Source organism: Hemicordylus capensis, chromosome 1 (assembly GCF_027244095.1).
Source record: "Hemicordylus capensis ecotype Gifberg chromosome 1, rHemCap1.1.pri, whole genome shotgun sequence".
Lineage (NCBI taxonomy): Eukaryota > Metazoa > Chordata > Lepidosauria > Squamata > Cordylidae > Hemicordylus > Hemicordylus capensis.
Genome location: NC_069657.1, coordinates 152,298,403 through 152,314,423, shown reverse-complemented (window position 1 = coordinate 152,314,423; position 16,021 = coordinate 152,298,403). Strand labels below are relative to the sequence as shown.

Here is a 16,021-nt window from a genome sequence, read left to right as displayed (position 1 = left end):
ATGAGGATCCCCCAACGTACATCTGTCCCCTAAAGCTCTGCAAGGGTTGGGGTAAAGACAGTTCTGCAGCCAATAGGTTCCGGGGGCAATTTGGACTGGAGCTCTGATGCAGTTAGAACTGTTAGATCTCCCCTCCCAGTAACATGATCCTAATTTAAATCCACCCCCACAGCTTTTTTTTTGGTGGGGGGAGGCTTTGAGAATCCAATATGAAAACTTCCACATCATGTTGCATTATTTAGCCCTTTGGAATGAAGCTGCATCAGGTGTCTCCAATCCATTTGCTAGGCCCACTGGATCTCCATGCTTGAAAAGGCTTCCCTTGTTCAATTTATATAGCAACTCATTGAACAGCCTAAAGCAGGGCTGCACGACTTTGGCCCTCCAGCTGTTGCCTGTTGTGGGACTACAATTCCCATCATCCTTTACTCTTGTCCACTGTGGCTGGGGACGATGGGATTTGTAGTTCAACAGTAGCTGGAGGGCCAAGGTTGTGCACCCGTTGTTGAAATTAAACAAGTCTAGGTCTCGTCAGCTTCCAGATGGGAGACCACCTCGAAGCCTCCTTAAGAAGTTCCATGGAAGAAAGGTGCAATATAAACAAATCATATAACCACTATATGTTTTGTGAATGCTCAAACTAGTGTGATGGACTAAAGAGCAATTAAAATAATTACTTTGTATGAACAAGAACAAATGTTTGTTCCAGGGCCACATTTGCTCCTTTCACTCCACCACCTTATTCACTGTCAAAGAAGGCTGCAGGAGATTGCAGCTTTCTGGTGAGAACCACAGCCTGCAGGAGTTGCTTTCCGTTTTTTTGAGGTCTTCTACATTTCTCTCCTAATTTCTCCAGTTCAGTGCATATGTGAACCCACTAGGCAAAGCAATGTGGAAGAAAGAATGTCGCTATCAGTAAAGCGAATGCCGCTGGAGATGAGGAGGATGCGTCATAATAATCACGTGTGCCTGTTTTTCCCCTAGTCCATTTTCTCTTTCTCATCTTCTGCGTGCTTCAGCTAAGGCATGTTGGGAAAGGATTAGCTATTGTGATCCAGATACTAATGGGTTAAGTTGCAAACAGTCCAGCTACACCTGCATTCTTCAAAAAGGAGAGAGTGCACCTATGTGCACCTATTTGCACATGCAAAACTCTTTGACCACATTCACAAACCAGAGGTTCAAGATGCAAATTGAAGAGCCCAGGAGAGGGAAGGTCAGCAGCTTCCTGAAACCCATTTCAGGTGGTGGCCAGATTGCTATTCAAATACAGATGTGAGCTGCCTAGGTGCAAGTTCTCTCTCTCTGCTTCAAGCTTTTCTCATCCTTCCAGCTCATGACCTTACAGCTAAACTAGACATGAGGTGAAATGGGGAGATAGAAGCTAATGTGGGGAGTACTTTCACTTTCAAGTAGAAGCTGTGCAGGGGCCCAATCCAGATGCAGACCAAGGAACAGTGGCAGAGAGTGTTTAAACCTTAAATCCAGGGCCTTCCTAGTAAAAATAATGCTTTCCCCTCCATACCACCACCACCAAAGTTGCTATTGCAGAGAACCCTGGCTATTCCAGGGTTCTAAGCTGCATGGAGGGGTTTTTCCTGGGTGCAGTGTGTCCCCTTCAAACACTGAACCCAGGGATGCTAGAGGAACATGGCCACAAAGCATGTCAGTGTTGGGGATGTGGCTAGCCATTCCCATTCTACCTGTACCTGGGCACAGCCTACCCAGGGTTTGAACAAGTGAACAGGGCTAGTTTTAGAATGACATGGAGGCTCTTCTCATGATCAGTGAGAAGAACCTGGAGTGGGTTAGCGGGGAGAGTGGGTGTCGCCTGCTCTCCCCACACACGAGCAGGCAGTCTGCTCCAGGCGGCTGAAGCGGCCGCCCACACAATTGCCAGCTCCGTTATGGAACTGGCGGGGGCTGGGAGGATCGGGGGCCGCATGGCCCCCAGAAGCTCCAGCATGCCCTGCATGAGCGCGCAGGGCTTGGCATGCTGGAGAGACCCCTGAGCCGGGAGGCTGGTTTTTAGCCTCCTGGTCGGGGGTCTACTCGTGAGTTGCTGTGGCACAGAGCCGCACCACAGCAACACACAAGCACAAAGACGGGGTTAGCGGAGCACTCGCTCCGCTAGCCTCGGCTAAGGGCAGGGGCGATTAAGTGGGTTATCCGCTTGTAAGCCACCAGGCTAGGCTCTTCTAGCCCGATTTTTGCTGGTCATGAGAATAGCCCCTGGCTAGGGTTTTTCCTTCTAAGTAAACATGTTTAGGTCAACAGGTAAACATGCACTGCAAGCAAAGCAGAGTCCGATGATTCTTACAAGCAGGTCAAGCCATGAAGCTGAAAGACAGGCTGAATGGAGGTTAAATCTGCATAGGCCACAAAATGAGGTCATAGAGTTCTGAGGGAGTGGCATGGACTATACCATTTCAGACTGCAGATGTTAGATCGCATTAACAACTCCCTGTGAGCAGAAAACTAATACAACAGAGAGCAGTTTACTTGGGGAGGTTTTTATGTGCAAGATCATTCAAAACTGATACCCCTCTCTTAAGTTTGAAGTGGTATAGTCGATTCTTTAGGCTCAAGATAAAGTCTGCTGAGAAAAAGAATAAATATAATGGAAGCAGGGATTAAGGGCTCACACATTTGTTTGCTACTCGAGTTTTTCAGTGTTTGTATCCTTGAGGTAACAGTAAATGTTAACTCTATGAATCAGTATGCCACTCTTAACAAACGAGAAGGGTTCTTATCTGTTAGGCTCTCTTTATGAGCATGTACACACTACAAATCTTAAGCTGTTAACTGTTGTGGCTCCTAATAAGAATCCAGGGAACAGTAGTCCTGTGAAGTGGCTCAGCACTTCTGAAGCACAGCCCTGCGAGAAGCATTGTCACATGCTAATATCTGCAAATCAAGCTGCTGTTAAAAGCATAGAAGCTGGGCAAAATGTTGGCAGCTCCTTTTATTAGGGGTGTGCAAAACAGACCGGATTTGATTCAGAATACATCTTGGTGCTTCAAGTGCTGCTCTGATCCAAATCAGTGTTTGGGGCAGCTAGGACAATTTGATCTGGAGCTGAGATTTTGATGCCTCCTTACCCTCCCACGTACTTAGCTTATCAAGCTGCAAGAAATGCGAGATGCTCCTGGTGTCGAGGGAACATAAGCTGCGAAATTTTGAAATTCTATTTCAGAAGTCCAGGAAGACGGGTTTAAAAAAAAAAAAAAAAAGCCTTGCAGTCCTCAGAAATGGAGGGGGGTTTTTTTGGATGGGGGATGGGGGAGCAGCAGTAGTCTTTTCGGAGGCTTTCACAATGTCTGAAGCTTCTGCAAATACTGCAGTTCCCAAGAAACCCTGCACTTTCCCCAGGACTGCAAGGTTAAAAGGCCGCCAATGACTGGAGTTTGGAAGTCCCCTGACTGGAGTCCCCATTGCCTCTATGACTGGAGCATGAAACCACGGTTATAGCCGAGTTAGCATTCATGTGTTACACTTCGGTGGGCGGCAAAACCTCAGTTGTCGGCAGCAAAACTTAAGAGATGACTGAAAGTTCCAACTGGAATTTGGTGCAGCAAATTGGAGTTAGCTTTTGGCCCACAATTGTGGTTTCATGCATTTGGGTGTACTGCAGTTACAACCTCAGCCAGCTAGTATGTGTGCTTAGGATCACAGTCTTAAATATACATCAGGCCTGCTTTCTCTTCAAATATAAGAAGGTAATAATGGGGCTGTATGTAGTTTTGGAGGCTGAACACAAACTGAACAAGAGTGAGCAGTGTGATGCACTTGCAAAAATGGTTACTGTGATTGTTGGCTGCATTAACAGAACCAAAGTTTCCAAGTCACGAGACAGAATAGTTCCACTTTATCCACACTGGTAAGAGCTCATCTGAAGTTTTGCATCCAGTTCTGGGCACTGTAGAACCCAGAGGCAAGAGTTGTGGTATGCAATGCAAGGACAAGACAGTGGAGTTGAATCAGGAATATTAACAGTTTAATAAGATAGATATTATGTACAAAGAGGCAAATGCAGTCTACCTTCAGTGCTCTTGTCTTGATGCCGGCTATTTGTTAGCCTTGCCTCTATTCCAGGACTGGAATACAAGTAACTAAAACCCCATTCAAAAGCTGGCCTGGATCAAGGAACCGATTAACCAAAGACACCACAGGCACCAACTACACTTTAAGAAGTATAGAAACAAACTGGGATAGGTTCAGATGAGAACAACAAAGATGGTCAGAGGTCTCAAAAATAGGACTTAGGAGGAAAACTTGAAGGAAGGGAGTATGCTTTGCGGTAAAAAGAGAAACCTGAAGGGGGACACCAAGCATTCTTCAGATATCTTGGCTAGCCTAAAATATGGACATGCCACAGAAAGCAGGACTAGATCTAATGGGCTTAAGTTACTGGAGGATAGATTTTGGTTGAACATTAAGAGAAATGTAATAAGCAGTACGAGCAGTTTGACAACGGACCCAATTACTTAAGAAGGCGTTCTCTTCCAGGAGAGGCTAGACAGCCATCTGTTGGGGAATGTTCCAGCTCTGGTTTTCCTGCATCAAGCAGGGGTTGATTAGGGGGCCTACAGGGTCCCTCCACCTCTGTGATTCTACAACATCAGGGGGGACTTACTTCTGACAAAAGATGCATTAGATTGGGCTGCAATCCTAAACACGCTGATTAGGAATTACATCCCGTTGAACTCAGTTGGCTTTCTTTTGAGTAAACTCAACATGGACAGGATCATGCTACCAGAATCCTGAAATAAAAGGGTCTCATCTTTTGCTCATCTGCCTCTTCCAGAGCACAATAAAACAGGGGGGGGGGGGGGAGGACGGGAGGAGGAAGACTGATATCTCTCTGTGGACTCGCTGTCTCAGCCCACAGCTACAGTCAAAGAATGCTTTCTAGGAATGTGTGTCATAAATTGTGTCGAAATCCTGCAGCGCTACCCCACAGTGGATCAAATTAGATGGACAGTGTCCCTGGCTCTGTCACAAAGCCCATAATAAATACAAGATAATTTATAATAAAAGGCCACTGTTCATTCAGAGAGATAATGAGTGCTGTGATTTGACAGCAACTTACTGCAGAGTTTCAGTGCTGGCTTTGCTATTAGAGTGTGAGCAAGCACTCTAGAAGTGGAAAAGATAGTATCTCATAGAAAGATAGTATCTCATAGCAACATGGTCATGGCACCCTCCTAGAAATATAAACACCTGCCCATCTAGAGAACAACTGGACTGGCAGGCAGCATGGTAGGGAGGGGGTAGATAACTGACCCACTGGTTGAATGGGGGTATAATGGCATCAGACTCAGGCAGGCATGTGGAGACTAAAACACAGTCCGTGCCATGCCCCTGGTATGGCTGACAAGTGGAGGAGTCAGGGCAGAGGCAGGCTTCAAGCTGGTAGCTGAAAAGTAGTAATTTGTTCTGTGAAGATGCAAGTCCCTTCTTGAATGGGCTGTGTTTTTAACTGATCTCCCAGAATAAGACACAGAGAGACCTTTTGTGCCTGACCTTTGGTTCAAAGATGCTGGGCAAGCCTCACAGAATATATTACTCCAACGGTTCTCAAGCCTGGGTCCCCAGATGTTGATGGACAACAGCTCCTGTCATCCCTAGCACAATGGCATCACCACATTCAAGAGTCACCCTAAGACCCACTTCCCCCCTTTCCTTTTCTGTTCTTTGGACACTGCCCCTCTGTTCTCACCTGCAAACTGTCCAGTATAAAACCCTGGTCTGGCTTCCTTCTGAGGAAGCGAAGCTTTGTGCAGCATGGTGATAAAAAGGATTGTCTGCACATCAAGTTGCTATTAAAGGCACAGCTACAGTCGCTGGCTGGAAAACTGGCAGCCTACCCTAGTCCCTGGGTGGTACTGTGTTGATGGAGTCTGTGAGATATGGACACAGACACTCTCTGAGAGAGGAAGGCTTTCAAGGAAAAGCTTCTCCTGGGAGTTATTTGCACATAGCTTCATGCTTTGGGGTAAATATTGAGCGAAGCCACTTCAAGCTACACTCGCAGCATTGAGGGAAACAGCACTTCCCTTCTGCGCTCGGATTTTGTTTTGAAACAAGTTCACATGGCATGCTCTGTGTTTTCCTTCTAGTCAATTGGGGGTGGGGAGAGAGAGAGAGAGAGCTTCCTAAAGAGCGATACCTGCATTTCTAAAGAGAACATTCCTTTTATCATGCTAATGGTTCTACCTCAGTGCGTCTCCCTACTTGATCCAGCATTTTCAGAAAAAGTAGCTTAAAACCAGCATTTTTAAAATCCGGAAATTCACCGAGACAAGCTAGAATTTGCATCACAAAGCCCGATTTGTGTGTGGAGTGGGTCCAAGAATCTCATAGGGACTTGGGGTAAGTTTGGCTGGTGGGTGAATGCCCACACTCTCTTCTGAAGTAGATTTGGTGTAGAAGCCCTGTGTGTAAAGCCTCCTGCTCAGTTGGTTCTGTTCATCAAGCCATAATCAAAGGTGTGCATGCACACAAACTCACACAGCTGTTTTAACATGCACATACATCAGCTGATGACTGCAGCCTCACAAATCGGTGTGCAAATTAATAGCACAAGGTAAGATGGCTGCCTCATGGGTTATGGCAGTACCAGGAAGGTGGCACAAGATGCCTCCCATCAATGCCACCATTAAAGTAGCTCTTTGGGACCAAACCTAGCTTTGGAGCTTTTTGCAAGGAGTGCTTCTCCTCACACGGCTTGCAAGCAGCACAAGGAGAGAAGAGTGAGTGGCTAATCACCTTCTCTCTTCCCTGACCCCCAAGGGTTGGTTTCAAAAGTGGGCTGGCCCCCACCAAGAGCATGAGGCATGGCAGCATTTGGCGACTCGCCTCTGGTGCCTCAGTACTTTGCCCCCGCTGGGTAAAAATGAGCCATCTGAATCCAACTGTACAGGCAGAACTCCCACCTCACCTGAATCAGTGGAGTCAGTGCATAGATTGGCTACAAGTCATCAAACATGGAACAATCAAGCCACAAGAGATCAATGGATATATGCGTGTGTGTTGAATGCAGCCCCAAGTCTCTCATAAAAATTGTCTATCATGCACAAATATGCAGACACATGCAGAGCAGTTTCTGACATGCCCCATCATGGCAGCAGGGTGGGTCTATCTCTTTTGTCTGTGTTGTTGGCAATCTGTGGGCTGTGTTTTCTGTGACATTACCTTTCAAGCATCTTAGTCCCTTCAAATGGGCATTTATATACACAGTGGGGAGCACTAAACATCAATAAGCACGCACCCACCCAACTTCAGTGTAGTAAACCCACTCTTGCGCGCGCACACACACACACACACACACACACTCAGGCGAGTCTCACGATTGGCGAGACCTGCCTTCAGAGGGTTTGCGGGGCGAGTGGGCTTAGCCCGCTCTCCCCGCAGATGATCCCCAGACAGCCCAGGGCGGCCCGATCGGCTGCCCACACAACCGCCGGCTCTGTCATGGAGCCAGTGGGGGCTGTGGGGATCAGGGGCCGCGTGGCCCCCAGAGGTTCCAGGAAATGCCCCGTGCGAGTGTGCGGGGCATCCTGGAAAGACCCCCAGGGTCGGGAGGCTTGTTTCATCCTCCTGGCGGGGGTCTCCTTGAGCCATGGCGCGGCAATATATGATCAAGAAGACAGGGTTAGCGGAGTGCTTGCTCTGCTAACCTCGGCTCAGGGGAGGGGGAATGAGGAGGGTTTGCTGCCCAGAGCCGTGTGGCTCCTGTGCTGATCGTGAGAATCTCCTCATCATGTAGTAATGTGTATGGGTGTCTTAGACACGTACATATTTATGTGTGAATGACCGTACACGTGTTCAGTTAAAAAGATGGATCTGGGCACAGGCTCCCTCAAACGCAGGCTACAGAGTGCATTGCGGTATATGTTGAATAGAACATGTGAATGGCTATATGTGCACACGGATCTCTACCAAGATTGCACAGGCGTTGAACATGATGTGTGAATAGGGCTAATCTCTCTCTCCAATTCAGACTACGTGCCTGAATGTGAATGAGATTAAGCTCTCCCTCCTTGCTCACGCGGCGCACCTGCAATTCCACTATCATCGGATCAATATCCATGTGGGCATTCAGCATTAGAATACATGTAAGGCCAAGGCAGACTTTCTGCATAAAACCCTGCCTTAGTAGCACAGACATTGTCGTTCAGCTGCCACTTTCCAGCTGAGCATCCATGGTTGGGTTGGTTTACATTCATTCATTAAATCCATTCCTGCTTCAAAATCCAGGTGCCAGCTTTTCCCTTAGAAGCCCTGCTGTCTTTCCAGAAAATGACAGAAATTCAGCTTTCTTGCTTGGACCTGATGGATTAAACTTCTCATCCCCCCCCCACCCCTTCCCCTAACTCCTCAGATCAAAAAGAATGGAGTTTTTCCTGTTCCCGAGAGAGCCACAGACCTGTTGCTACTAGACTTGGCTTTAACGTCTTGAGGATTTCAAAGTTGCCTTGGCTTCACACGGGGAGAACAGCATACAAAGGGCTGCCAGTCCACGCCCTGAATGGTCAGCACACTCTGGCAGTTGCAGAGTGAACACAGCTTGCTGCTCCCATGACCCTTGCCCCAACCCTCACCCTGCCTAACCCCAGTTCACCCTGAGCCTCCCTCCATTCCTAGCTGTGCACCTGCCCCCCACCCCCCATATCCCAGACACTCGGTTGCAGCTGTTGTGTGTCTGTTATACCCAGCCCCATGTTAAACTCATTTGAGCACAGAGTGCAAGGGAAACTATGTCAAAGGAATGATAAAATATTAAATCTACTACTAGCCGCAGGAAACTTAAGCTCAAGTCGCTGCTTCTCTCCTGTCTTGTGAAAGCTGATACAGCAAAAACATTATTTTTTAAAAGCTAGCTCCAAGACTCCCTCCTTCCTAGCAACAGTTATTGTTGGCTCATGGTCTTGTGTAAGGAAGCCTACCAGCAATTCGTTGATTCATTCTCCATTTTTCAAAAGAAAAAAGAAAAAAAAAGGGGGGGGGAGTGGTGGTGTGGGGAGCAGGATGGAGGGGAAGAAGAGCAGATAATGGGTTTCTTGGAACTTACTTCTTCAGTTAGTGGATTTGGGGATCTGGCTAGCAAACTCCACATTTGGCCATCTAGACTGCAATCCTGAGCACATGTGCAGGGCAGTTGCCTCACTTGTAAAGTCCCACCGAGCTCAATGGGACTCACTCCCAGCTAAGTGTGTTAGTACTGCTGGCTTCCTAAGTTACAACCCCCATTGTGCTCAAATATGTTTCACCCACTGCAGCAGACAAATGCTTGCTTTTAAAGATGTTTGCATGTAGCAGGAGACTCTGACCAAATGCCAGCTCCTTTTTCCTTCTTAAATTTTTATTAGATTTTACAATAACGTTTACATTCAATTACCAAATGCCAGCTCCTGACACGCGTGTAAACCTTTCAAAATATGCACGGGTACCTTAAACATATAAAAAGAAACCTTGATTCTCCCCCCTCCCCCCACTCCACAGTCTAATTGGGGAGAAGGCCAGACGGATTAGGTGACCATCTGGAAAACTGAGGCAAAAAGTACATGAAAGTTGCTAGAGTAAGTTTTGACAACCCAAAACACACAGCTTTCGGGATACGCAAGGTGATGCTGCTAACTCAGCAAACAGGCACCTTTTCAAGTTGTGATTCTCTTCATATTTAGCAAGGGAAAAACAAGTGATCCTATCCACCCTCAGCACAGCATCCCTTCAGTGGCTGTTGCTGCTGTATACCTTATGTTTATGCTTTTAAGATTGTGAGCCCCTTGGGGACAGGGAACAAACTTATTCCCCCCCCCCTTGTAAACTGCTTTTAAACTTTGGTCAAAAAGTGGTATATAAATATACATAGTAGTAGTAGTTCAGTATGGGATGTGGTCCCTCATTCCTCCTGACAATTGACTATTTGTAAGACATTCCCGATTTCGCAATATCTGTGTGACATTTGCATGCACAATAAACACCTCTTATATTGTGGTAGGTGCTTTCATTGGCCCCTTTGTGAAAATGAATTCATTTGGGTTGGCTGTAGTCATGCAAATGGGGCATGCAAATAGCTACTTGCCTGTGCACCATAAGCAACTGCCATGTTTCTTTGACTGGCTAAGATATTTACTGGCATCTACTATTCCTGAAACCCTTACCTTTTGTGAACAATAAATACAGTATTGTTCCTAGATTTTTGTTGCTGTTGTTGCTGAGGATATCATCTTGATGATAGGGCTGAACACCGCCCCCCATCAGTTCCCTCAAGCTATGTTTCTACAATTAAGCTGCTGTTGCAGCATATGACCACTAGAGGATGCTTTTGTGGCAACCACATGTAACTAAAAAAGTATTCTTTGCTCAGGTAAGGTTGTGAGGGTGTGGATGGTGTCTGATGTAATTACAAATGTTCAGTAGAATAACACAAGAAAATCCTTCTGGGACTGTACCTCTTCAAAATGTATGTAGGACATGAAATGGTTTAACTGAATTCAAAAACAAATGCAAAAACTCCCTGCTCATGAAAAGTTAGCATATCAGGGAGGATTCAAGCTTAATCTTGAATCCTGATCTGCAAGTTTTCTACATGCAGGAAAGTGTTGTTGTTTTTTAAATCGAGGAGTATTCATTCATGTGAATACAGCCACAAACACCTGCATTCAGTTCCAGCAAAGAAGAGCCATGCCATACTTCCAAATATGTACATAGGAACATAGGAAGCTGCCATATACTGAGTCAGACCATTGGTCTATCTAGCTCAGTATTGTCTTCACAGACTAGCAGCAGCTTCTCCAAGGTTGCAGGCAGGAATCTCTCTTAGCCCTATCTTGGAGAAGCCAGGGAGGGAACTTGAAACCTTCTGCTCTTCCCAGAGTGGCTTCATCCCCTGAGGGGAATATCTTGCAGTGCTCACACATCAAGTCTCCCATTCATATGCAACCAGGGCAGACCCTGCTTAGCTATGGGGACAAGTCATGCTTGCCACCACAAGACCAGCTCTCCTCTCCAGAAGGATTGGCTGCATCAAGATGATGACAAGAAAGCTTGTAGACTTACTGGAGCGGGGCTGTCAATAGGAAGCTCATCAATAACGAAATGATCAGACAGGTGCATGGAAATGGGTGAAGTGAGTTAAAGCCTCATGGTGGAAAGGAGCTATGGGCTGGAAGAGTTCTTGCTTAGTGGCAGAAATAAGTTAAGGGTACAGCTGTGCATGAGGAATGAAGGGATAGGCTCAAAGTAACCCTGGGCATGGGATAGTGCAGTATCCAGCACAAGGTAGCAAGTGTCTCATGGTCCACTTCACAACATGAACTGGCAATTAGAAAGCCTCCTAGATCTTTTTGGTGGTCTTCTCAAATTGTTCAGTCTGACTGGCAGTCAAGCATCCCTGCCTTACAGATACACTGAGGCATAAATTAACCAACCTGTTTCAAACAGACCCGTTTACTCTTCGATAGTCAGTCCCAGGCTTTTCTAGCTCATCCAGAGGAAGAAAAAGAGCAGCGCGGGGGTGGGGGGAGCTGTTTAAAAGACAGTATGGACAGAAGAACTTCCAAGAGCAGGGAGGAATAACTGTTTCTCCTCACCATGGCTAAATTTATTATATATAGTCCTGACTTCCCCCTCCAGTTTCCAGCTCTGGGCCAATTCTGGTCATTGATAGGCTACAGCCGGGACTGGCTTCCTGAGCACTCGCTCCTTGGATTTCTAGCCAACCTGGCACAAGCCTTCAAGTTCAAGTCAAACTTCATTTTTTCCCCTTCACCAGTTGCTTAGAAACATGCCTATGAAAATATACTTCTTCGTTCTCACACTCTACTGTTCTGGTGCCAAGAGCTTTTATTTTCCCTGTGCCTTGCCCTAAGAAATTCTGGATTTATTTTATTTTTTTGAAGCCTCACAGGCATGAAGTTATACCCCAAGTCATCTATTCTCAATGCACTTCCGTCTCCAGAGAAAGGTGACTTTGATATGATTTATGGAGACTGCTTCTAAGTTTATTGGATTAAAGTTTAACTAAGAAACAAAACGATGCTTCTAGAAATGCACTTGCAAGGCTTGGGGCAGTGAGTGAGGTAGGTAGCAAAGAGAATGACCCAGAGGTTGTCCAGAATATCAACGCCCCTATAGCAACATTTAAAATATCCCAGACACCTGATACCTACTGCATCGATTATGCCTGAGGTTTTCATCTCTGAGGTAAGGGTAGGGGCTAGTTGTGTCAACGTTCCCAGTTGTCCAAGGTAGACAACCAAGGGAAGTCTGTTTGTGTTTAGTATTGACCTCTTGATCCAGAAGTCCTCAGAAATTTTGCAAGCCATAGACTGCAGCCAAGTAGCCCACGGACCAAATAGGTCATGACCAATCCATCAGGGATAACAGAGCTACCATGTCCATGTCTCTCCTTCTCCCTCTCACTTTTTAAAAGTCAGGGAATGCAAGTGAGATATAATATGAAAGGAACCTGCAAATGAAAAAAGGCAAATGAAAAAAAGTGGCCCACCCATATCGATTAGAGATGGCCTACAAACAATGTGAGCTGGATCTGTCTGGCTCTGCAGAGCATGGGGACTTTCTGGGCTCCAGCAGATTTATCAGATTTCAATAAAGGGATGGTGAAGTTCTTACCCTCACCTTCTCTCAAAAAGGAAAATAAAATTAATCAAGGTGTGTATGAGAGAGGGAGAGAAAAGAGAGAATGAGATTCCACATTTTGTTGGATCACTCTTTGGGTTTTGTACACATTGCTGAGGTCTACTCTTAGGCTTTATTACAGAGCCTGACCTTCCATAGCGAAGGGATTGATTCGAGCAGCAAAATACACTTCCAGCCCGAATACTGTACTAGTGTCTAAAGAATAAGGGGTCCTCAAGAATGCAGGATTTGGCCATTCCTCATATGGACGGGCTCTGAGCACCTGCTATACAGCTGGATTAGAAAGTGTGAGAGAAGTGGGAGAGGTAAAAAAAGAAAAAAACTTTCATGCGTGTTCAGATTAAATCAAAAAGTCAAACTGTTGCTGGTCTCATCTGTCTGTAAGTGGCACTGTTGTAACTCCAAACGGTGCAGATGAAAAGCTGAGTGAATTGCCTTGCATGCTGCTATATTTGCATTTAGCCATATTGTTCGTATTACTGACCAAACACACACACACACGCCTTCTATGGTGTGCAATGGGATATTTTACATAGTTTTAGTGTGAGCAGAGCGTTACATGGTTTACTCAGTTCCAAGACAGGAAATCAAGTCACATTTCCTCCCCCTCCCCCCAGGCGCAACAGATCAGATCCACCTCTTATGGAATGATCTGAGCAAATTCTTTTTGCTTTTCGCTTCTTCCAAAGGCAGCACCTGACATTTTGCACGTTTGATTCCTTTTTTTCCTTCTTCAAAGAAACTTTCACTCTGCCAGATGAGATGACAGCCCACACGGAGCCAATGCCTGCAAGCAGCAGAAGGGGTGAATAATATAAAAGCAGCAAGCTGCATTGGGAAGGAGAAGCTGTAAGTGCAAATCTTAGCTGCATGGATGCAACAGGCAGTTTGGAAGAAAGCAGATGCCTGCTTTTACGGAAGACAGAATGGGAAGGGAGGTGTGAGTCTCTCTTTTGAGTCCAGGTATGGAAAGAAGAGGAAAAAATGCTCCAGACAAATACAGTGCAAGGAATGTAGGGTCCATATTAGTAAATATTAATTTTATTATTTCTTGTTTACACAGTCAGACAGGTGTTATTGACTGATTTGTTTTATCCAGACATCGAGTCCTTCCCAAGGACCTTGGATGGCTGAATTTTATTGTCAATTGTTATAGATATTATTATTATTATTATTCTAACATGTAAAGTAGAAATGCTTATCAAGGTCCCCCCGCCCCATTAAATGTTCCTTTTCTGTATTTTATTGCACCTGCTCATTTCTATTGCAAAGTGTCTTACCCAGCGATGACCTCCGGTAGCATCCTGCGGAAAAGCCATTCTGAGGGGCTGGGACAGGGCTGTACACACAGGTATGGAGGCTGGACTGAATGGGGGTGGAGAGGGCACTGGCTGCTTGGGAGCTTTTACCACGCAGATGCAAAGCATCGCAAGTTGACAGAGAAAGGCCACACAAGACAGGTGACTGCAAAACACTGAAAAGATAGTGGAGGGAGGAAAAGCAGGCATCAGGTGGCCGGGGCCAAAAGAAAAGGACGGAGAAAGGCAATGCAGTAAAGACTGAGGGAGATGTGACAGGTGACGAGGGACGTCCATCAGAATGATCAACCAGGTGGACAGTCAAAGAGTGGACAAGGTGATGCTGTGGGAGGCAAGGAAGAGAGTGAGGTGAAGGCAGGGAATGAGCATGTAGCTGCAGATGAATCAGGGTTAAGGAAGGATGTGCAGCAAGAATAGAAGAGGGTGGCTGCTAAACAGGTTTATAAGGTGCAGGCAGGGTATGGGAAGGAGAAGGTAAGGGGATGCAAGGGGCGGATGACCTGGGCCTAATAGGATTGAAAAGATGGCCTGATGGGATAGGTGGTTCCTCAAGGAAATAGGAAAAGATGCTCAGAAGATGCTTAGAGGATGACAGGCAATAGATGGGGATGCTGTGAGGGAAGGCAGCAGAGCAAGAGAGAGAGAGAGAGAGAGAGAGAGAGAGAGAGAGAGAGAGAGAGAGAGAGACCCCTTGGACCCGAGCCGAGGCCCTGGGCAGGACTCACCATTCTTGGCTTGCTCCCGGTAGCTCTTTTCATTGAGGCAGACCCCTCTGCCATGGAGCAGGGCATGCAGGGGCTTCTCCTCGCCTTGTCGTGGCAGGCAGCGCAAGCCTTGGGCACACCGCTCAGTGTACACCCCGCAGGACTGCCCTTCGGCCAGGGCGCACGTCATGCAGCATCCGCACCCGGGCTCCTTCACCAGCTCGCAACCCATGGGGCTGGGAGGGCACATGGAGTGGGCTTTCTCATCGCAAGGTTCACAGTGCACGAAGGAACCCAAGCCCTGCGAAAGCCCCAGGCACAGGCACAGGAGGAGAACCTGCCTCAAGAGCATCTTCTTCAGCATAATGTTGCTGGCAAACCAGTGCAGTTTGGATTGTCTTTTAAAGAAAATGTTCTTTAAAAAAGAAAAGAAAAAGTTTCTCCTCCTTTAGATTCCAAAAGAGCTTTGCCACCTCAAAAATGATTAAGAATAATTATAACAAAAATGAACAAACAAATACCACCAGGCTGTCAAAATCTGCAGGCAACACAGCTGCAAGAATTGCAGATGCAACAAGTTAGGAATATATATATATGTATATAAAAATTTTGCTGAGAAAAGGGAGAAAAAGAGCAAGGATAGCTTTAGTGACTCTACACAAAGAGGTATAAAATAATCCACACGCCTCACTAAAAAGCAATGTCTGCAAGAGGCAGGGGAGGGAGCAAAGAAGGGAACAAGCTTCTTTTCGACTGTCCTGATATCTGCAGCAAATTAAAAACGTCTAGAATCGCACTAGAGCAGGTAGAGCTGGGCTTTGTCGAGAAAAGACTGAGCTTGCGACTGGCTGTAATTTTTTCTACACTCCTCTTCCTAGATTGGGTTAAGAACAACAAAGAGGTTTTCTGTAAAGTTGGAAGATTTTTACAAAGTCGGCAGTAGAAAGAGAGTGAAGGAGTAAAAAAAAAAAAAAAGAATTCCACTTTGTAGATCTCCCAACACTTTTCCCCTGGAGAAGTTTCTAAAGAGACTGAATAGTGCCGAGCAGGCATGTCTTTTAAATAGACTGCCCCTGGCTGCCTGCCAGCCCCTCGCTGCAATCTGAGATCCCAATGACACCTCAGTCTGAATGGGTGCCAGTAACCAGGGCAAGATCAGTGCACACTCCAAATGCGTGTGGGGGTGGGCTGTACAGCTTCTGACTTCTAGGCTTCCAAAGCCCTGGCAATGATCAGCAACATTATTGTTAGCAGGGGTGCACGCACACACACACACACCCCGCCCCACCCAAGGCATCCGATCTCTTCCTTTACGCTGCACAAGAAGGA

General features: G+C 46.3%; 1 protein-coding gene across 2 annotated transcripts in view; it reads right to left on the bottom strand.

Annotated features, from left to right (window-relative positions):
* The window catches only part of IGFBP5 (insulin like growth factor binding protein 5), a 50,082-nt gene extending 34,372 nt beyond the window's left edge, over positions 1-15,710 (bottom strand). For both annotated transcript variants that reach the window (XR_008312663.1, XM_053281348.1), the window contains exon 1: positions 14,714-15,710. Coding sequence is in view for 1 of the 2 variants with exons in the window: in XM_053281348.1 (XP_053137323.1) it covers positions 14,714-15,056 (343 nt within the window). In the remaining variant the exon portion in view is untranslated. The remainder of the gene's footprint in view (positions 1-14,713) is intronic.
* Positions 15,711-16,021: the final 311 nt, after the last annotated feature.